The following is a 22913-nucleotide window of genomic DNA, read 5'->3' as shown; positions in this document are numbered from 1 at the left end:
TTCACCTTTCACCTCGCTGTTTCGCAGATTTTTTAGTGCAAGTTTGCATGCTTATTTTTACATCACATTGTCCTGCGTCCTGATTGCTGCAGACGATCTCCTCCGACTTCTCTCCTGTACAGTACAGAATCGCTGCATCGATCGCTAGCAGTGTGGCTCTGAAGTGCAGTACTGGATGTCCACGATGTCCACGAAACGTTTTGCACCGTCAAAAAATAAAATTGGCTACTCGATTTCGCCCATCGCTGGTTATTTTTAGAACATAACACCTGCGATAAACGAGGGACACCTGAGAAAGATAACATTTGAATCCCTTTTCTCTTTTGCTCTGAGGCGTGGGGGAAAAATATCGATAAGTCGATGAACATCATTTACAGATATATTGGGTAAATGCCCAAGACATCTATAGAAATGTAAATTGCCGCTTGATTAATTCATTTGCTTAACTTGTTTTGGACCGTAAACAAGGCGCGAATAGGACACCGGAAACAAAGCTCCCCACAGGAGTTTCCGCACTGGAAGTAGCATATGCTAACGTGCACATAGTCTATTGCTGGTGTTTTCTTAAGTTGCAGTCCGTTTGGCCTCTCAGGGCCACTGTACAAATATTACTTTAATGCTTTGAAATGGTATAGTGATCAGTTACTGTGTTTCTCATGCTGTCATTAGCTGTTGATGCTACGGGCACGTGCATCACAGCTGTAAAAATAAAACTAAAATACCTGTAAGTACTTCTGCTACCTTGGCTATGACAGCCATTCAGGACATAGTCCTTATTAAAATATCTGCTGTCACATTTGAGGCCAAATCAAAATGTAAATGAAAGATTAAATGCATTTAAATAGCACGATACTGCAGCTACTGTTGATAAATATCCTTTTTCAGTGGATACATAATAACAACTATATTAAAACGTAGCTCAGAAAAGATTTTCATGTTATTTTAACACCTGCAACACCTACAGCTAACGTCTTCTAGTGCCGGAGATAATTGGAACAATCTTTCAAAAGTGGATAAAAGCACTAAAATGTGTGAATTTGTCCCTCTGGAGTCATGAATTTGAAAAAAACCCCAACTTTTAGATACTTGAATTTTCTTTTTTTTATTTTCCAACTTATGAAAAAATGTATTTTACTCCAAAATCTAATCAGTGGATCAAAATTGGAGATTTTTCTCTTGAGTTGTTTCTGACTTTGTGGAAGTCAGACTTACTACTTAAGAGCGTCTTTATAGCTTCTTTTACTTGTTTTTAATGGAAAACACCAGATAATTGCAAAGTCCATTTATTATTTAGGAATACTGAGAGGGACTTTAAAGTTATTTCCATGTTTTGCCACATATAGAAACTGAGAACAGGTCCAAGTCACAGCACATAGCAGTGTGGCTGCTCAGTGCTGTGCAGGCTGAGGCATTATCCTTTTTATCACTTTGATAACACTTTGATAACTGTGATTCATATCACTGTATTTGAGCTTCCACTGCCAATTAATTCCTGTGTGTTTCAGTGAACTTCATGTTTTACCAGGATGAAAGCCCCTTCACCTCCAGGACGCACTGAATATGCTCACACAAAGACAGATGATCATTTACACTTACACCCACAGTGTGAGTGTAAATGATTATCACTGTTATCATTTCATACAGTTTTAATTCAAATTCCTCTTGCTGCAGTCTCACTAATCCACTAGCCAACCCACCGAGCTCTCACTGCGCCCCAAGTCTAACAGCAGTGATGTCACCAGTCTTCTGTAATTGTAATAAATTAAACAGACACTTAATGAACTAGGTGGATTATTTGTGTTCTACACATCATCATTTCAGTTATTTCATAGTAAAATGGGTGCTTTTCTACTCTGATTTTTATGGTACACATCATATTCGCATTTAACCAACACGGACGCCAGGATGGATGCATCAGAGTCACTCTGGGATATGGAACCACTGACTTTCCAGATAATGAACAAATCCACTAGAAATCTTTAGCCAGTTTGAATAAGCAGCTTCCACAAGCTGTAGGTGAGAGTTGGGAAGGCAAACAGGCGTCCAATCAGGATATGTGGCTAAACAAAAGTGCTACACAAGTTGTCAAAATATTAGAATTACTCAAAAAGTGCTGGTAATTTATGTGCGTTTTTCAAATGTTTAAAAATACTTTTCTTGTGAGAGTTGTATCCATTTTTAAAATAGGCCAGTGATCTTTAATAAAAGGGAGTATATCTGTTCATTTGGTTTCCTTTTGTTATTTGCTGCCCTGCTGCACGCTACTAAGACAGGGGTGGACTCACAAATCTTTATGTGTGGTTTCAGTCAAACGAGAGTGCTGATACCATCGATCATAAATTAAAATGTAACTTCCATGTTTCTTTTCTTCTGAACTTTTTGTGACTACTGCTTCTAAATATTAACAAAAAAACAAAAGAATCTGAGGTCGTATTCCCTGCCCCGTTAAAAATGAATTAAATTCATCTTCAGGGGTAAGGAGCAGTTTATAGTTTACAGATAAGTGATCCTAAATGTTGCAATACAACCTGCCTGGAGAGTCACTGATGCAACGCTGAAATATGAACATGGAGAGAATGCTTAAAACCTTCTTTATGAAAAATGGCAGAATTAGCTGCCAAAGCGCCGTTACTTTTCTCCTTAGTAAGTTCTTTTTAAGGATGGATGATTCCGTATAATCAATCTGCCATTTTTAAAATCGGAAGCTGAGGTATTCCTCACTAGGAAATTTATGACATTTTCGTACTGAAGCTCCTTCTGTAGGGGAATGTGCTCTGGCCTGATTAATTTTTATAGTGAGGGTCTAATCAGATTTTTATGAGGAGAGGAAACAAGAAGACAAAATTATGTAGTAACCCTTAGCTCTGTCGTCTGAAGGGCTAGACGTGTGTGCTCCTGTCACGAAGATGGATATTTCTCCTGATGAATTTTATCTCCCGGTCGCAGCTGGAGTTTTATTATCTATATAACTTAAGTCAAAGTCTTAGGCGCAGCGTCTCTGAGACTTTCTGCTATGCTGAATTTGATATTCCTCTGTCTTAATAACAGTACTGTTAAACCTTTCACAGCTGATGTTGCATTAGAGCAGACGCTGATATAGTCGTGCACCTTTTGCCCTGCCCTGTTATTTCGTTCATCCTCCTGCACCAGCATCCCGATCTCTCCTCCACTCTGTTCCTTCTACACTTGCATTACTTGTCTCACCTTCGCTCTTCAGCGGCGCTGTTAATTCTGCAGCATGTCTGACTGGGCCTATTCCCCTCCTGCTCCTCATACCGAGACTGTGATGGACCTTATCTCTCCTGTCGCTCACGCTCCTGACAGCCATTGCCCAGATTTATTTTCCCCCTCACTCAATTTTGCACTCTCTCTTTGCCTGCCTGTCTTTCTGTTTACTTCCCTTCTTCCATCCTTTCACTTTTTTCCCGCTCTCTGCTTTGCGATGACCACGAGAATATGCTCACCTGCAACCCATCTGTCCCGCTGATAAAGACATTTGTGGTGATGAGCACAGCACCAGGCATAGTGCAGCGGGGCCACGTCAGTGTTGTTCTATCTTGGGGGATGGCTAACAGGTGTCATGGATTAGCTGAAAGCCTTGCATGATTGCTTCACTAGCTCTGAGCTACACAGCACTTTACTCTGGGTGATGCTGAGGCATAGCTGGCCAGAAATGGGACTGGATTGGTGTGCCGTATGACAAGTCGGAGGCATGTTTCAAGGGAATATAGTACACGTGTGTTTGTGAGTGTCCTCGTGCGGTTGTTACACATAGAAAACAGCGTGAATGGATCAGGTTAGATTAACATCTTGTTGAGAAATTCATAGAAAAACTTGAGCCTTTGTCTTCTAAACATCTTCTGTGGCTTCCTTTATATTGTTGGAGTATTTTACTGCCATTCTTTGGCTTCACTTGAAAGCTTTAGTTGGAAGTGTCACTGCAACTCAATACAAGGCTGATCTGACTGATCGTGTTTTTTTTCTCTTTTTTTCTATTGATGAAACATGATTATATCGAGAGGAGTGATTCATCCAGAATAGCAGCGCCTGACACCTTACACCTGTTTTCCAGTGCAGCCAGCACCTGATAAAGAAGTGATTTCATATTTTTACTAAAAACAAAAAAGCTAGTGTCACTGCCCACGGGATCCCAGAGTTTGTAGACCTAAAGTTCACTATTCAAAGTTCACTGACGATGCAAAGATGAATCTAATGTTTGATTCTCGACTCTGATGAAACATGAACTCATTCTCTGAAACCATCAGTGCAGGAACCAAAACTGCACTGTTGGGTTTTTCTTCAGTTTTGTCTTCTGTAGAAAAGGTTGGCTGTTAATAGATTACACGTAATCAGTTATATTTTAAAGGGAAAAACTATTTTCAGCTCAGATCCAGTTTTTTAAAAATGTGCCCATGTTTTTATATATCAAAGTAGGTCATCCTCTCAGGTTCAGCAGTTGCCTGATTTTCAAGAAAAGAGCCACGAAATTACTGTTTTTGGACGAGTTTATTACATCAACTGTGAATGCATAGAGGGGAAAAACAAAAAGTCTGCTTTTTATGAATTTCTGTTTTCTTAAATAACTGGAATTACTGTGAAATCATGATTCTGTCTATAAAAAGCAACAAAGGATTTAAACTTTATGTAATTTAAACTCGGCCTCAACATCAAGGTCGTCTTTTTGTCCAACTCTTGAACCTTTCCTGCAACTGCTGCTATTTGAAATTTGCTGATTTGCTTCTATGGACCTCAAGCTTGGAGACAGGGAAATTGGTTGAAAAAGCTACAGGCTATTATGCAGACACCAAATAAACTATATGCTTCTCTTCAGCATACTTTTGTAACTTTGCAAAATCCCAATTAAAGAAAATGTATCTGCAAACTCATGTGAAAAATCTGTGTTGTTCTCTGATAGTCATCTTGTTGGTCAGTCCATTAAAGTGTCGCATAGATACGTCCTGACTAAGCTGAAAATGAGCACGTCCACAGTGATGTCCTGTTTCCATCACAGCCAATCAGAGGCTGGGCTGATAAAGACTCGTGCAGTCATTTGACCTGGGAATAAAAGCAAATTGTACTCAGGTGTTACTTTATTAAAGCAGTTCTTTTTTTTAATCTCAATTGGAAAGGGACTCTAGAAACTGATTTAGCAGTCTGGTGTTAGCTGCAAAGTGCTAAATTGAACTATGGAAGTTTTACAGGAGAGCACACAAGTGAACTGCAGCACAAAGTTGGAACTGTCAGATTGTTGTCAGGAAGTTAAAAACTTCTCAGTCTTCAGGCCAGATGGACGAGCCGGCGCTCAATCATACATCAGTTGCTACATTTGAATAGCTGACCTTGCTTTTGAGGCATATGGGTTTTTAATGCCTGCCTGTATTCCTGGAATATTTTTGTTAACTAGCTTAATTGACAAATAGAGAATCTGAAAAGCTGCTTTGCTAAATGTCAGATTCATCAAAAATCTATCTGTGGAAGCAGCCTGCACACAAGCTGTAGACATTTAATAAAGACACAGGTAAGCTCATTAACTCGCCAGGCACACTTACTGTATGCAGGATTAAAGCTGGGAGCAGTGTAAAAAGCAAGTGGGGAGGCTAGACGGAAACGTATTCCGTGCCTGGGTGCAGGATTGTGTGAGACGATGAGCAATCACATGCACAATGGTAGCTTGTTGCAAATTTTCACAATGTCTACACCTCGTTCTGCTGAGAGCTAAGCTGCTTTTAAAAGCTGATAAAGCTTTTAAGCGGCTGCTTGAAAATATGTGATTCTTGTCTAACTGAGGTTTCTTTCTAACCACTATGTTTTATAGAGCCACCGAGGGGCTAAAGTAATGAGATGGCTTTATCCTTAATCAGCTGAAAAGTCCTGAAAATGTTCACAATTTTTGGATTTCTGCGTGTCATATATTTTTCTTTCAGATGGTCTAAGAAGCTGTCCAGTAAAAAGAAAAACCCACTAACTAACATATCAAAAAGACAAACATCAGACGGCTGTGTCGCAGTGTCTCCCTGCCGTGTCGTGGCAATGGAGCAAATGCTTCTCAGAGGCAAAATAGTCTCGTCTTGAGAGATTTAATGTGATGGGCTGCTGTTATGTGTGTTGCATGTCAGAGAAAATCTTTGGGGCAGCAGGGACGTGTCACAAAGTACTTTCCATTAGGACAAATGAACAGCTGCTCAACTGCCTGTCGGTTTGCCTGTCAGTGTAGCCACAACTGCCATCTGTATTCATAACACTTTCTGACAGACATCCAGGAATAATGTAAGCTGATCTTCAGTCATGTGTGTTTGTCTGCGTATGATTGTACATGCTGCAGTCTTAAATATGTGGTTACAATGTAACTGGATTCATGCAGATTTCTTCTTGTATTTCTCTGTTAGAGGACAGCAAAGATGGATCAGTAATATTGATATAGGTAATGGTTTACAGTATTGCACTCAGTGCAGACACATGTTTGCTTACATAGTTCTACTGTTTTTGGTCCTGATGCGTTAGCGCCATAGATCTGCACGAGGACAGGGTTACTGGTTTGAAACAGGCAAAAACTGCCAGCTGCCAATGAAAGACAAATTAAAGGCAGTATAAGAAAAAGGGAGCCATTTTCTGTACTGGTGTTAATGAGGCAGAGCGCGTTTAGTGTTACTTGGTAAAGCTGACAGATGTGCATACTTTTCCAAGGCTTCGCATCTCTGTCTCAGGCTTTTTGCCAGAAGTTAGGGTTTCTCTTCCACATCCGTCTGTTGGAGAAGAGGTGGAATGAATGTTGTTGACAATGCTGAGATGAAGGTTTTGTGGTTCCATAAATCAACCAGCTGTTTGGCTTTGGCTTGGAGACGTTTGCAGCACGAGGTTAGAAGTGCGCTTGAAATGAAGTTGAGAGAAAACCAATAATTTAATGATGAACAGTGTTTAGTTTTGCAGATATTTGACCATAAAACAACATGTTAAACAAATGTTCACACCATCTGTTTTTTCTCCTTTTTAGCATCCTGAGGTACAATATTCCACTTAAAAGCCACGATCTATGGCACTTTCAGTTTGCTCTGCAAATAGTTCAAATAAAGTACAGGCCCTACTTAATTCAGCCATCAGGCAAACCAAGTGCAGTCACAGTACGTGCTTCTGTTTGCAAAGTTTACTCTGTCATACAAGACCGAAGACACCAGTACAGAGATAATTGTTCTTTAAAAGGAAAATAACGACAGATGTAAACAAAAGCTAGCAGCACAGTCATCAGAATGACGGCACTGAAACTGTCAGCTGAAACTTGACGATATCAATTTGTTTATTTTTTCTTCTTAAGCTGTTGTGCCTCAAATGACTATCACCCAATTATCTTCTGACAGCATGGCATTACCTAGAAGATTCATGGGCCAGATTATTGGAAAGTCAGACATAAAAAGAGATGGGAAGCAGAAAATCAATGGCAGTTTCTTTTTTTCCTTGGAATCTTAAATGTCTGAAGTGAAGGGCTCTCTGATTTATGGTCACTGCCAACACTGACTGGTTGTCTATCTTTGCCTCTATCTGCATGTTTGAAGGTGTGTGTTTTCCTGCGTGTTCCTTATTAAGTCTCGGCGTGCATGTGTGTCCAGGTCGTCTTTTGTTCTCAGAGCCGCTGCTCTAATTGGATCCGTGTCTGGGCGTGGGCGTCTCGGACGCTATAGATAAAAACAGACTGCGATGCACTCTGACTGTTGTTGTCATTGCTCCCCCTGATCTTTCTCGGTGTGTTTAAGTTATTTCAGGCCAGGTGTTCTGCCCAGTACTTAGTCATGTCCTTATACTTTTTAAGGTGACTGGTTGTTTTGTGCTCCAGTAGGAATTGGAGTTTTATCAGTGGTAAAGCCGCGGCTCAGTGTCCACATCACACAGAATAACTTTTCTCCAAACCACATGACTGCCTCACATGATTAAACCCCGTCTAACTGGCTATTGTCTGTGTGTCTGCTCTTTGTGTGTGTGAGCTTCTGAGTGCGTCTTATCTGCTGTCCTAAGTCTAGACGTGGATGACGGCCACGCGGATAACAAGCAGTTGTTTCTGATCAAGGTGCCTTGTGTATTTCAGGTCAAGATTTTGTGAAACGGCTTACACCGCCTCAGGATTTCCCAGTAAAGCTAAAGCAATTTAAATTCCACCATCCCTCGCTTGTTTACGAGTGAGAATCGGGCCTTTTATGCCTGCAACTCCCTCCTATTTGCCTTTGTAGCAGGCAGCTGTTGGATCGCGGGACAAAAGGACCAACAGTACACGTGTGAGAATTCACATTCTTAAGAACACTGTGTTTCGCTTCTGTGTGCCCTAAATGACTGTGAATGGTTCAAAGTGTTTTTTTTTAAACAGGCTTTGGATGAATAAAAAGGGAGAAAAGAAAGGAAAGAGAAAAAATCAATGTTGGTCTCTCTTCAGATAAATGCACGAAGCCCGGCAGTATAAGGCAGTAAGAGGGTAATCTGTGAAACAACAATACCATAGGCTGAAGAGAGACACAGTAATCTAGGCTGGACCAGCACTATCCTTAAACAGAGTGTTCTGTGTCTGAAAGATTACAGTGTGAGCTCTGACACAATAATGATCCCGACACACACACACACACACACACACACACACGCACACACGCACACATGCACACTGGCAGAACTGCGTATGCCTGCCCAGCGCTTCTTCAAGGGTAACCCTGATCACAATGCAGTCTTTAGCAGGAAGCCCTCCTGGCAGAATGCATCAATAAGAATCTGATTGAGGCCTGCTGCCAACATTGAGCCGTGAGGCAGGGAGTGACTGACACCGCAAAAATAAATGAGATGCGCTGTGGGGAATCGGCTCTGGAGACATAAATGGTGTTTATTGTGTTGTGTGTGCTGTGCGTGCATTTGTGTCCCCGATGTGACTGCATAGAATCTCCTCATCTGTTCTATTAACTCTTAATCACACGCTCTACTTCTCTGTTCTGCCATTTTTCCAAATATATAACTACGTGGACAAAAAGTCCTAAAGTCGTTGATTTTAATGTTGCACGGGCAATATAGATTCATACAGAGTATACAAAGTAATGTAAACATAGTTCATAGTTCTGCAAGCAGCAAGGTGTACCACACATTTTGCACACAGGAAACAAAACTGGGATGCACGTGCTCCATACTGCTGCCTGCAGTCCAACCTTTAACATCATGCAATATAAATTTGTCTACTGGACTGTGCAGGAATGCAAAATGTAAAACTCTGCAGAAACATCTTTTTTATGATTTCCCTCCAGACTCGCTGCAAGCGCTTTTTTTTACTCAAGAGAGAAACTGTATCAACTCGGGGATCTTCATTTGCCCTAATTTAGTAAATTTGTACCTGTTCACATCCAAGTCTGATTGGCTCAGTATGCAAAAGCGCTGCCTCTGAAATTCATTTCACATTCAGTCTTTGAAGCCTTTAAAGTTACATGAACCTACGTCTTCGTCTCTGGAATCGCGCTGATTTGTTTTGTTATATTTTCTCGATTCGGGTATCCTCAGCCGGACTCTCACTAACCTCAACTTGTTCCTGTCTCCCCTAACAGTTTGAAGCTCATGTGTATGAGGGCTCAACGGGCGTTGTGGTCAACCTGACGGTAGATGACAGAGACGATCCGGCCACAGCAGCGTGGAGAGCCATGTACTCTATAATCAGTGGAGACCCTATACAGAGCTTTGAGATTCAGACCAACCCAGACAACAATGAGGGAATGCTGTCGGTTGTCAAGGTAAAGCACTCTGTAAGAAACATTTGGATACATTCACATATTCTCATAGATAATATAATAATATAAGTCTTACCTTTTCTAATCATTGTCTCCTCTTAGCCACTGAACTATGAGGCGTCTGAATTCCTCAGCCTGCTCATCAGAGTAGAGAACGAGGATCCTCTGGTTCCCGATGTTGGATATGGCCCTAGCTCCACAGCCACCGTCCACGTCAGAGTCGAGGACATCAATGAGGGCCCTGTGTTCTTCCCAGACCCCCTGATAGTCACCAGGATGGAAAACATCCCTGTGGGAAGCTTTGTGGCATCACTTAATGCTACAGATCCAGATATATTAGAGAAACAAAGTATTAGGTAAGCAGTTTTTAGACATATTTTTGTGGTAAAAGTGCAGCAAAGTCAAAAAGAGACTCAGCTGCAAACTGTGGATCGTCTTGGGTAGAATAAATGATGCAAACGAGGTGATCTGGCAGGGGAAATAGTACCTCGCAATTTCACCCTGCTAGATCATCACCTTCCAGCTGCTTTGACATCTCACTCCGTCAGTCCTCACCTGTCTCCCGTCTGCCTGAGCTGTCGCGATCCCATCTTTGTATCGCTACATACATTCGATCTTCCCAGCGTTCCCCGTTAGTTCATTTTATTTGTCTGCGTAAACAGACAGAATATACTGCCCGGATAATGTGAACTTTATTGGCACAGGCCAAACTGTTCTCCCCAGTCAAGTGAAAAGTCCCAGAATCAGACAGCTCATTAACTTTAACTCTGTTACAGAAGAAGCCCTCTCTCAAATATCACCATCATCATAACTGCAAGGCTATTAGTTGCACTGTGTGCCACAATAAAAATTACTCCTCTTGCTGCCAGAGGGAGTCCCATAGTTTGCTCTGTACTTACATTTTACAAGATAAAAAGTCATCACTGCATTTGTTAACTTTCAGGCCTAATTTCGACTCGTTTCTGCACCTTTGCAGCTGTATGTCATATATAAGTAGCGTTAAGTAAACACATGGGGCTATTATAGACCGAGGGCAATAAAACTCATCAGATCATGACTTTACTGCCCAAATTATTGATACTGCTTTATGTGCTGTAAAACGTATTCGCTGTGGCCGTGTTAAATGCTACATAACGTGGATTTATTATTGGATAGTGTGACAGAGTCAGGACCTCTACCAATAAAGCTTTGATAGCTGCTTGCCTGACATCACACGTCACCTCTATGATCCTATAAATATTAGTAATATTGGATAATACAAACTAACCCCAATGACAGCTTTAGAAGTACCAGGGAGGTCATAGGTGGGTTTTTTGTTTGGGGTTTTTACAAGGAATATGAAGTTTGTTTTTTTTCTCTGTACATCTCTTTACTCTTTAAATATACGCTGTGTAAGTTTTAAAATAAACTCTTTATAGCAAAAGAAACAAAAGTAGAAGTAAAATGTAGAAAGAAAACCACAAAAGCTGGAATCCAAGGCAAATACTTGTCAAAGTCAAAGCACCCATCTGTGCAGCACAGTGCACTTTAACAAGGATAATGATCTGTTTGAGGCTGACAGACCGTGAGCTTGGCACTATTTGGTGACAAACAACATTATTAGACAAATCAAAATGTTGGCGATGGCCCGACATGTAAAGTTTTGGGATCACAGGAAAGCCATCCAACACTCGCTGAGTTATCGCACTAAAAAACCTCGCTGTGGATTATCCAGACCATCAGACTCGAGTCCCTGTCTGAGTCCATCACAGATATACATGGGAAGCTAAAGTAATGTGATAACAGAGTTAAGCATAAAGACTGGGACTGACTAAATATATCAAACTATGTCAGAGTGAGGATGGTCTCAGCAAAGAACACGTTTTCATTAAATATTCAGCAGCTTTACTGATATTTTTGTCATTTTACGTTACATTTCGACTGCATCGTGTCTGCAGCTGTTGCTCTTCGGTAACCTGGTTACCACATTATCTGTTCCTCCAAGGGAAAAATGTGTTGACGCAAGCCTTGAGATTCTCCAGTATGTTCTCATTAAACTACAGCATAGCTGGGCTACTTCCTGTTTGACTCACTCAGGATAGAGAACGTCTGCCATCTGTTTATTGTCCCACTGCTGTAAAATATTGCACTTTTCCTTATGTTTTCTTATCTGTATATCTCTGCCTATTTACATCTTAGGATACAAGATATTAAGATAAATAGGGACACGGTGGGCCGGTGAATCTTGCAAAGCTCCTCTAATTGAATATAACTGTATAATATCACTGAAATCACTATAATAGGTCCCTTATAAGCTATAGTATGTTGATCATTTAAAAGCCTTTGGTGATCTTTTATTTTTTCACACTTTTTCTCTGGTTTTTTTTACATGTTCTTTGAATCTTTTATGTAATAAATCTTTCATTTTCTAACTTTATCCCACTTTGCTCATCTGATTTTCAGCATGCATTTTATATTCATTTTTATGGACCCTCTGTTTATTGTCATCTCACCCTCTTGACATTTTGGCAGTAACACTGACTTTGAGTTGTCGTAACTGTGACCTGCAGACAGGTTGAGGACATAGTGAAAGACAGACATTTGGAGAGGTGGAAGCAGAACGGTGTGCATAGAATAAAACGGCATTATAAAAAGCAGGAGCTTTCTTTGGCTTCTTCTCTCCTTCCCTGTGTGCGTCTGCATAACAGTGCAGGTGTGTGTGCGTTTCTGTGTATGTCCCAGTGTGTGTGCCCCCCTGGGTTGAGTAGGTCAAATGCATTTGACGTGGAACACAATTCGTCTGATTCGCTGGTCAGAATCTGTAGCACTCAGTGCCCAGTGCACACATGCATGCCTGAACACTTTGGAGAGCTGCATTTATTCTATCCATCTGTGTGGCACTTTGATAACATTAAAGGTCATGAATCCTCATAAACCTGGAATTAATCCATTAAAAATGTATATTTCTGGATGTCTGTGCCTTCTTGGACAGCTGACATCAAGCTAACTAGACAATAACAATAGCTGGTTATAAGCTAACATTTTGTTAGCTAATGTTAGCCTAAAAATGACACTTTCTCTCAGATAAGCTTACATTCTCACTTTATATGAGAGTTTATTCCCTGAGTGCCTGAGGCCATTAATGTTCAATCCATTTTAAGGAAAGTTTCTCTAATGCTGGGTAACAGCTGCAAAAAACGCAGCGCTTACCTGCAGAAAGGTTCAGGATATCCTCAACAACTCACCTTATTATAACTGTCAACAGACAGGAGTGAGCTTCACTGACTCTTTAACATGTACCGGCCTTCTTTCACACGGCTGAGGTAAACAGGGACCTGACAGCCTGCACTACAGATGGTGGGGTGAGATGCTTGTCCTACAGTGACCACTGTAGCTAGAATTATTGGATAGGGGTTTACACTGTACCTTTAAGAGGAAAAATGCAGTTAAAGATGTACGCATTTTTTCCATAACAGTCTAGTTTATGTGCTTTTCTGTAAGCTTTTCTGTAAATATAGCAAGTGATAGCAACATCAAGAAAAAGAATACCAAGGGCCAATGAGAGGAGCTCGTGAAGATGTGCAGGGTGAAGGCAACAGTGGTGCATGTGGTAGTGGGAGCACTCGGGGGCAGAGTAAGGATTTGAGCAAGTTTGACAAGGGCCAAACTGTGATGGACGGACAACTGGGTTAGTGCATTTTCAAAACTGCTGCTCTTTTTGGGTGTTCCCTGTCTATCAAAAGTGGTCCAAGAAAGGAACTGTGATGAACGAGGGACGGGAAATATTAAATAAACTAAAGAAGTATGAAGGTACAATTTAAATTAGGATCTTTGCTAAGTTTGCCAACACTGGTTCATCCTTTGTGTTGAGGAAAACATTCTTCTGAAACGGTCAGGCAATCAGTGCAATAAAGAGGTTTGATAGTAATTATTTCCCACTGTGGATAGCTTCATCATTTTGCTGGTGTGTTCCACTGTGGGAGGAGAAATCAAACATCTTTTAGGATGTAAGCAGTTTTTCTATTTTGTTACTGTGTCCAGAGTGAGTGTGCTACATATTAAACATCTGATTATGAAATGATGGCTTTCGATAAACCTGTGGTGTTTCACCTATTTAACTGATCAGACGCCCTCTCAGTTCTGTGTGGAAACATTTTTGATTGACATCTTCTCCATTTTTATCTTCAAGTTCTTAAAATGAGTCATGCACACACTTGTGTGGGTTTAAAGTGTGTTTACAAGTTAACTAGTATTTTTTAAGAGTAATAAAATGATAAGAACCAATACTCAAGAAGACAATGCCAACATTAAAACATGATGCCAGATGTTTTTGCAATGTACCGTCAATACACTCAGTAGGAACAGCAAAGCCAAGTACTCGTGCATCAAGTACTTTAGAGTACACAGAATTTCTGCTTTAACAAGAGGTCCTCAAAGTATTCCAATCCCAATGCCATCTATTAAGTAAAAGCAAAAGATTTCTCTTTTAAATGATGTTTCTTTGATTGCTCTCATTTCCAAATCAAATTTCAGTGGTAATGCTAATGACTGCCTAATTTCTGGTATGAAAGAAGAACGACACACTCGAGCAGTTTTGATCAGAGTTGCAGTAAAAATCAACCGAATTTCTCTTCAGTGAGCACAACAAACTTAAATGAAGGTGAAATCCTTCTTTTTGTTTTTTTGCTAATCTCACTGTTTCTTGGTGACCAGGCAGGACTTGAGGGATGTAATCTGTAAGGATTTTACCACAAAGTACTTAATGGCGCTTTCACACGTGGTCAGGATGACTGAACTGAGATCCACTACCTCCACATTAATGAATGTTAATGAAATGTGATTTGGAGGCCTGATCACTCAAACGATGATAATTATTGCTTCAGTTAGAGGTTCGAGACTCTGAGAAGATGCCTGAACAGATGTATCGAGGATGGGGAAGGCTGAACTATGGAGCTTCTTATTATCAACTCTGTAAGGTTAATCAAGGGGTGCAGTAACTGATTATCCAGTGTATTACAAATCTTCCCTTACTATTTTTTTATCAAAATTCATGAAATAACAGATTATTTGCCCGTGTGGGCGTAACGGCTAAGCAAAGAATAAATGAAATCTGTTACACTTTGACCACAAACCCTTTGAAGTACAGTAGCACAGATTCTGACGGGCCCCTAAAGGTCTCGCAGCAGCTAATGATCTCAACAGCTGTCTTCTCTTCATGATGTAAGAGAAAATGTTTCTTGCACGAATCACGTGATGCAACTTATGCGACTAATGTTGTCTGAAATTTTCAACAGAATCAATTAAAACTGCACCAAAGGTAAAACTGTCTTGTTTTTACTGTATTCAGGACAAAAACAGAGCAGCACATGTGCCACTATACACAGACTGACCTGTGGCAGTCTCTACTCTCATTTGGCCCTGTAACTTACACAATTACAGCAAATACGAGTCACGTTAATCCCGCTCAGTATTTAGGCCAAACCATTAGGCTCTGGCGGATTTGTTTCATGTTTCTGCAGATGGAGCATTCTAGCGCTCTTGACTGGTTTAGAGCTTTAGTTAAGCAGAATGGTTTTATGAAAGTGCTGAGAAGGAAAGCCACATCAGACAGACAGAGCGACAGTGAGGATTGGAGACAGAAAAAGCTGGACTTTTTTTGACAAAAGTTTATCTCTCATAAACCACAAGTGCTCGGGTTGTTGTGTGGGCTCTTGACATTGAGGAAGTATGTTGCACTTCAAGGTATAAGTTAAATGGGAAAGTTTGCATCCTCCAAATCCTCTCTGAGATTTGACTCGCTGTGCTGCTCTGATGTTATTCTGGTAGGCTGTGAAGAGGGGAGCAACTAATCAGAAGTGTCATTAAGAAAGTTTGGCGAATTTAATTAGGTCCCATTTCTGGTGACAAGACTCTCATCAGTTGTCGAATAACTATTTACACTGAAGTAATTGATGCTTGATGGTAAAGGAGACAGGAAGCAGAGAACCTGAGCTCCACTCAGGGCCACGTTTTCAAAACTTTGTGCACTAGCCTGTAGAATTTGTGCTGAGCTGTTGCTAACCAGCTCACACATACATACAAAAATAGAGATGCTTTTGAACGGAAGTCATTAAATAAGTGTTGGATAGAAAGTCTGCCTTTTTAATAGCTGTGGCTGCAAAAATAAACATTTCTAATGTGTTGTCACATAGCACCCCGTGTCCCAGTTAAGCCAATGTTCAGAGTTCTCCAAACTTGGCCGACTCTCTGCTACGACTTCTCCATCTCCTCCAAAATATTTAAGTTGTTTTCTTCCCCTTGCTTTTGAAAATAGGGAGAATTTCAAACAGTCGGATCATCCATTATTCAGCAGCTACCTGTCTACTTTGGCTTCTCACTCTGGTCCTGTACGAGTTAAAAGGGATGGGACTTAAAAGTAAGAGGATGGGATACTGGAATGTCAGGCATGAAAACTGGTGTCTAACTTTGAGGAACCGAGGCAAGAGAGGAGAGTGAGACAGATCAGCTGGCAGACAGACTGACTACAAGTGTGACAGCATGTGTATGAAGGAGTGTGAGGTGCTGAATGTTTGAAAGGCCGGCCTGATCGGCGTCAGATGGAGTGATTGTGATCAGATCAGCCTGAGATTGTCCCTGCCTGCACCAGGATGACCAACATGGGAATAAGAAAACAGGCAAGACCTGAGAAAAAAGATTCCAGCAACAAATAAAACGTGTAGCTAGTAGAAAAATCTGCTTAATAATACCTATGCTACATTTCTGTCAGGTTTATATGGTTGTATCACTTAAGGCAAAGAAATTCCAATTAACTGCCAGATTGTTGACCTGTAATTATAACATCTGGCTGTTTAATCCTGCTACAACTGATTTTTTGGTCTGATTTACAGACACTTGAGTATCTGTCTGTCTTTGGGTTCAGAAGCCTTCTGCAACCTATAGTAATGGAACAACTTGATGTTCACTGGGATAAAGTTATCTTTCAATTCTGTGTCTGTATAAAGAGTTGTGTCACGTTACATGCAGAACTTCTTTTACTTAGTGTGATTTTGGGCAGCTCTCTCTCTAATTTCCACATTGCAAATGTTTGCAGTCCTGTATCTCGAGTAAGTTAAATATTCTGGTTGTGCCAAAGTGCAAAAAGTACAAGGCAATGGGGACGGATGGGAAAATAAAGTACAGAGCAAATCAATTTTGCTGTTGATGAATTTTTACTAGTTGACTAGCTCTAAAAGTCATCTCAAAGTTCAATGTAGCCACCAGTTTGACACCAAATCTATTATAATACGCATAATACACAGTGCATTTAGCCTACAACCAATCTTTCTCCTCGTCTCCATCCATCCATCCATCTTCATCCGTTTTATCCGAGGCTGGGTTGCGGGGGCAGCAGCCTAAGCAGAGAAGCCCAGACCTCCCTCTCCCCAGCCACCTCCTCCAGCTTATCCGGGGGAACACCAAGGGGTTCCCAGGCCAGCCGAGAGATATAATCTCTCCAGCGTGTCCTGGGTCTGCCCCGGGGCCTCCTCCCGGTGGGACATGCCCGGAACACCTCACCCAGGAAGCGCCCAGGAGGCATCCTTGTCAGATGCCCGAACCACCTCAACTGGCTCCTTTCGATGTGGAGGAGCAGCGGCTCTACTCTGAGCCCCTCCCAGATGGCCGAACTTCTCACCCTATCTCTAAGGGAGAGGCCAGCCACCCTTCGGAGGAAGCTCATTTCTGCCGCTTGTATCCGCGATCTCGTTCTTTCGGTCACTACCCACAGCTCATGGCCATAGGTGAGGGTAGGAACGTAGATCGACCGGTAAATTGAGAGCTTCGCTTTTACACTCAGCTCCCTCTTCACCACGACGGACCAGTGCAGCGTCCGCATCACTGCAGCTGCAGCACCAATCCGGCTGTCGACCTCCGGCTCCCTTCTCCCATCACTCGCGAACAAGACCCCGAGATACTTGAACTCCTCCACTTGGGGCAGGAACTCATCCCCAACCCGGAGTGGGCACTCCACCCTTTTCCGGCTGAGAACCATGGCCTCAGATTTGGAGGTGCTGATCCTCATTCCCGCTGCTTCACACTCGGCTGCGAACCGTTCCAGTGCGAGCTGGAGGCCTTCACCTGATGAAGCCAACAGAACCACATCATCCGCAAAAAGCAGAGATGAGATTCTGAGGCCACCGAAGTGAAAGCCCTCCGCCACTTGGCTGCGCCTAGAAATCCTGTCCATAAAAATTATGAACAGAACCGGTGACAAAGGGCAGCCCTGGCGGAGCCCATCACCCACCGGGAACGAGCCCGACTTATTGCCGGCAATGCAAACCAAACTCTTGCAACGGTTGTATAGGGATCGAATGGCCCGTAGCAATGGGCCAGACACCCCATACTCCCGCAACACCTCCCACAGGACACCCCGAGGGACACGGTCGAATGCCTTCTCCAAGTCCACAAAACACATGCAGGGCTCTAGACTAACTTTTTGCCATGGTTGCACTGGTGCGCCTAAATTTTATTTTTAGGCGCACCAGCACAAAAGTTAGGCGTACCCAAATTTTTTAACTGCATTGCTTAACACCGCAGTTTTACATGTTCACGTTTTTTTGATTTGTAAATATTGATTTGTAAATGATTAACTAACAACCTTTCAACACAAAGCTCTTTATTTGTAGCAAAGTTCTACAAGAAAGATTACTTAAACATGCTTGTGCTTAAAGTGCTTCACTGAGCTGAAATTTCAACATTAAAGAAATTTAAAACATCTCAAGATATATTAAATAAAAAAAAAATCTAAATTAAAAAGTTACTCAAAGTGTCAAAGGCTTCAATCTGAACATTTCAATATCCGAACAACTTGTTATCTTATGGACTGTCCTCCATTGCAGTCACATGCCCCTCAGATGGCCAGCTCCTGTAATTTGGCCTTCTTGATCTCTCCGATGACCTGTTTACTCCTGCCTGCCGCTGAAAGGCAGTGGGAAGAGGGGACATTTGGGCAGTGCATTTATCGCGACATATAATGTGTCTTCTCGATACTGTATGCTTTTTCAGTGTTTCAAGTCGAAACGTATTAGCACCAGTGACAAATGCAGTGTTGCCGGCCATGGTCTTTCCACACTCGCGACAATAAATGCAGTGCATCATATTGTCAGCTTGGCTGTATCTTAGCCAGGGAAACTGGTCAAGCCACTCGAAATTTATACATTTTTTCACTTTTACTTTCACTGGGCTCCGGCTGGGAGTCGATCGTATGTGGCTCATTTTTTGATGCCGTCTCCGGACCAGTATTTGACAAAAACTGAGAGGTTGTCGGCTCCGTGTCAGACCGCTGGCTCAGAATTTTCTACTGATCAGGCCTTAACTTAACGAAAAAGTTATCAATTGTTCTTTTCATATTTTCTCAATACCAACTTCATACACTTCTATCGGACCTGGCTACTCACCCTTCTCTATCTGCCCGCACTTTCAAACGTAAACATACGTAGGCCTGCAGGAATATCTGGACCACGGCCAATCACAGAGGTCCCCGCCTCTGACTATCTCTGATTGGTTTAGAACACGACATGGGCACAATGTGTGTCTGTTGTTGAACACACGGAGACTTTCAGAGTTGCGGAAACTTTTTATTGTGATTTCTCCCGAGAAAATACGGTGCGACCAAGTATTTTTTTACTTGGTTGCACCGGTGCGACCAAGTATTTTTTTTTTAGTCGCACTATTGAGTAATTTGGTCGCATTTGCGACCAAATTGGTCGCACTCTAGAGCCCTGACATGTAGACTGGTTGGGCAAACTCCCATGCACCCTCAAGTATCCTTGAGAGGATAAAGAGCTGGTCCAGTGTTCCACGACCAGGACGAAAACCGCATTGTTCCTCCTGTATCCGAGGTTCGACTAACGGACGAACTCTCCTTTCCAGCACCCTGGCATAGACTTTCCCAGGGAGGCTGAGGAATGTGATCCCCCTGTAGTTGGAACACACCCTCCGGTCTCCCTTCTTAAAGATGGGGACCACCATCCTGGTCTGCCAGTCCAGGGGTACTGCCCCTGATCTCCACGCAACATTGTAGAGGCGTGTCAACCAGGACAGCCCTACAACGTCCAGAGCCTTCAGGAACTCAGGGCAGACCTCATCAACACCAGGGGCTCTGCCACCAAGGAGTTGTTTAACTGCCTCAGTGACCTCGCCCCCGGAAATTGGCGGGTCATTCCCCTCATCCCCAGACTCTGCTTCCTCCTCGGAAGACGTGTCAGTGGGATTAAGGAGGTCCTCGAAGTATTCCTTCCACCGCCTGACAATTTTCTCAGTCGACATCAGCAGCGCTCCGCCAGCACTATACACAGTGCAGGTAGAGCACCGCCTTCCCCTCCTGAGACGCCTGACGGTTTGCCAGAATCTCTTCGAGGCAGTCCGAAAGTCTTTTTCCATGGCCTCTCCGAACTCCTCCCACACCCGAGTTTTTGCTTCAGCCACTGCCCGAGCCGCATTCCGCTTGGCCTGTCGATACCTGTTGGCTGCCTCCGGAGTCCCACAGGCTAACCAAGCCCGATAGGACTCCTTCTTCAGCCTGGTGGCTCCTGAAGGTGTCGATCTTTTCCGTGTCCGGGCCGGGTGAGGTTTCCCGTGTTGAGTCAAATTAAGCTCAAATGTTTGTTGGTGCCCTTCCGTCAATTCCTTTAAGTTTCAGCTCTCAATACATTAAAAAATCAGCCCTCAAAGGACTGCACAGTTAGCAGTCAGTCACTGAGTCATTGCTACAGTGTATCGAGTTTTGCATGTGGGTTCACTGTTAGAAGAGGTCAAAAGAAATAAGTGTAGAGCAGCAAGAGTTGATTTTTTAACCTTTTGAAAACAAATGCTTTCTTAAAAATGTCACACATTCCCCGTTTTTCTTCCTCTAATTACTAATTTTGATGCACATAAATGTTTAGATTTAAGTCAGAAGCTATCAATGATCAATAATCCATTTTCTTTTATACTATATATTACATATATTTAAATGTAATACATTGTTTTATACTGTTCCCATTTGTTCTTTGTTACCTTGTGTTATGGCCCGTCTAAGGGTGGCCAGACCATAACATAAGGGAGACCCCTCGTCGTCCGACCCCAAGAAGCACATTACACAGTTCATACAATTTGATAAGAATTCTGTACAATGAGATGATTAAACACAAAAGAAGGAGCGGGCTATGACTTCGGGGTGGACCGAACGCCAAAACAACAAACAAAAGGAGCCTGTCTGAAGGAAAGAAAGAATTAAAGCAAATGACAGCAACTTACCTCCCTAACTAACAAAAACATGAGAAAAGAGTAATCAAACAAAAAGGCAGTCCACCCCTACATGCTCCTGTGTAAATGGGCCGAGGATGAATGGCTGGCCGTCCATGTCGGTGTCATCAAATACGTTGTTTCCAGGTAGTTAGCCAATACGCAGGAACCGTTCCCTCGATCCACCAATGACGGAAAGGCACCTGCACACTTAAATTTGCATATGAGAGACAACATTACAACAGCAGTCGTAACACCTTGTCTTCACTTTCTTTGGATCTCGCACTAACAAACAGGAGTTATAGTCAACATTGTAAATATGTAATCAACCAAATATGTAGCAGCAACACAACCATATCGACTTGTAGACGTGGTCGGGATGACCAACTGCTGAAGTTCAAACTGAGCATAAAGGCCATGAAAGGTGTTTTTGTGCCTTTGAGCATGACATGGCTTTTTGTGCAGACAGGCTAGTCTGGGATCTTCCCACACGACCATATCGTATCCAGCAAGAGAAAATGTAAGAACAGAATAGTCAGACTGGTTCAAGCTGATAGGAAGGCAACTTTAACTCAACTATAAAAGCAGCTTGCATTTGACTAACCACAACTGGACAATAGAAGACTGGAAGATGCTGATGAGTCTGTGACTGTGACTTTCCGATGGGAGGATCGGGATTTGGCAAAAGCAACATGAAAGCAGGAATCCGTCCTTTGACCAGTGGTTCAGGCTGCTGCTGTTGGTGGTTTAATGGTGTGGGGGGAAATCTTCTTGCTACACATTGGACCCTTTAGTACCAACTGAGCATTGTTTTAAATGGCACAGCCTACCCGAGTGTTGCTGTCAGTCCCTTTATGACCACATTGTACATATCTTCTGATAACGTGCTGTCATGTTCAAGAAACCAGTTTGAGATGATTTGAGCTGAGTTCACTGTACACAAACAGTCTCCACAGTCACCAGATCTCAGTCCAATCGATAGTAAACATTTGGCATTGGTAGAGCAGTAAATTTGCATCTTGGCTGTACAGTCATCAAATCTGAAGCAACTGTGTAACACCATCATGTCAATATGGACCAAAACCTCTGAGAAATGCTGACCTTGTTGAATTTATGCCCTAAAAAATGAAGACAGTTCTCAAGGCAAACTCAGTACTAGCAAGATGTACCTAATAAAGTGGTAGATGAGTGCATATCTACTAGTGTTCTTTAGGAAACAGCCCCTAGCTACTGTAAATTCTCAGATGGTAGAAGAAATGTTTCTATATGCACTTCACAGGTCGGTGTGAGTATGATAGTGTTAGACTCACACAGTTTAATTGAGATGGACAACATTTCTGTCCTAGTTTTGATTAACTTGCAAACCAATACAACAACCATCATTACTGTGACTAAAAGCACCCACAGAAACATAGAGAGCAAGGAGCAAGGGTCTCAGAGGTTATTTGAAGTGTAGGCATCATAAGGACAAATCAACAGGAAAGCACCTCTCATAGGAATACTTGGAAATGTATTTGCCACTAATCTAATTGTCTGAGTGTGTGCAGCTTAAATAAATATCTAAGTGGTGCAAAACGAGGGGATGGGAATCTTAGTAATAAGCAACTGAACCAGTGTTCTCTGTGCTCACAGTGAAATAAAATCACAGTGTAAGCTTAGCCCGTTACTCTGCTGACTTAAGGCTGAAGAAAAACTTTCAAGGATGCAAGCTGCCGGTTTTTCATTTTAATGTCACTCTGCTGAGCAAAACAGGCTGAGTCATGCAGTCTCCTCCATTTTCCTCTCTCTTGCTTGCGTCCTGGGATGTGAAGGGACTGATTACAGGCTAATCAGATGTTTGGAATTTGGTTCTCATTTCTTGCAGCTGAGTAAAGTATCACCAAACGAGTGTTAAAAGAGAGATGAGCGAGGGAGTGTGCGGAGGAAACGGCGACA

General features: G+C 42.2%; 1 protein-coding gene across 2 annotated transcripts in view; it reads left to right on the top strand.

Annotated features, from left to right (window-relative positions):
- Positions 1 to 22913, top strand: part of cdh13 (cadherin 13, H-cadherin (heart)) — a 356939-nt gene that overhangs the window by 281843 nt on the left and 52183 nt on the right. For both annotated transcript variants that reach the window (XM_013272522.3, XM_013272523.3), the window contains exons 10-11: positions 9558 to 9740; positions 9840 to 10093. In XM_013272522.3, coding sequence (XP_013127976.1) covers positions 9558 to 9740; positions 9840 to 10093 — 437 coding nt within the window. The remainder of the gene's footprint in view (positions 1 to 9557; positions 9741 to 9839; positions 10094 to 22913) is intronic.

The sequence above is a fragment of the Oreochromis niloticus genome, linkage group LG7, assembly GCF_001858045.2.
Source record: "Oreochromis niloticus isolate F11D_XX linkage group LG7, O_niloticus_UMD_NMBU, whole genome shotgun sequence".
In the NCBI taxonomy this organism is placed as follows: domain Eukaryota; kingdom Metazoa; phylum Chordata; class Actinopteri; order Cichliformes; family Cichlidae; genus Oreochromis; species Oreochromis niloticus.
The sequence above is the reverse complement of the archived record's forward strand: the minus strand, read 5'-3'. Positions and strand labels throughout refer to the sequence as shown.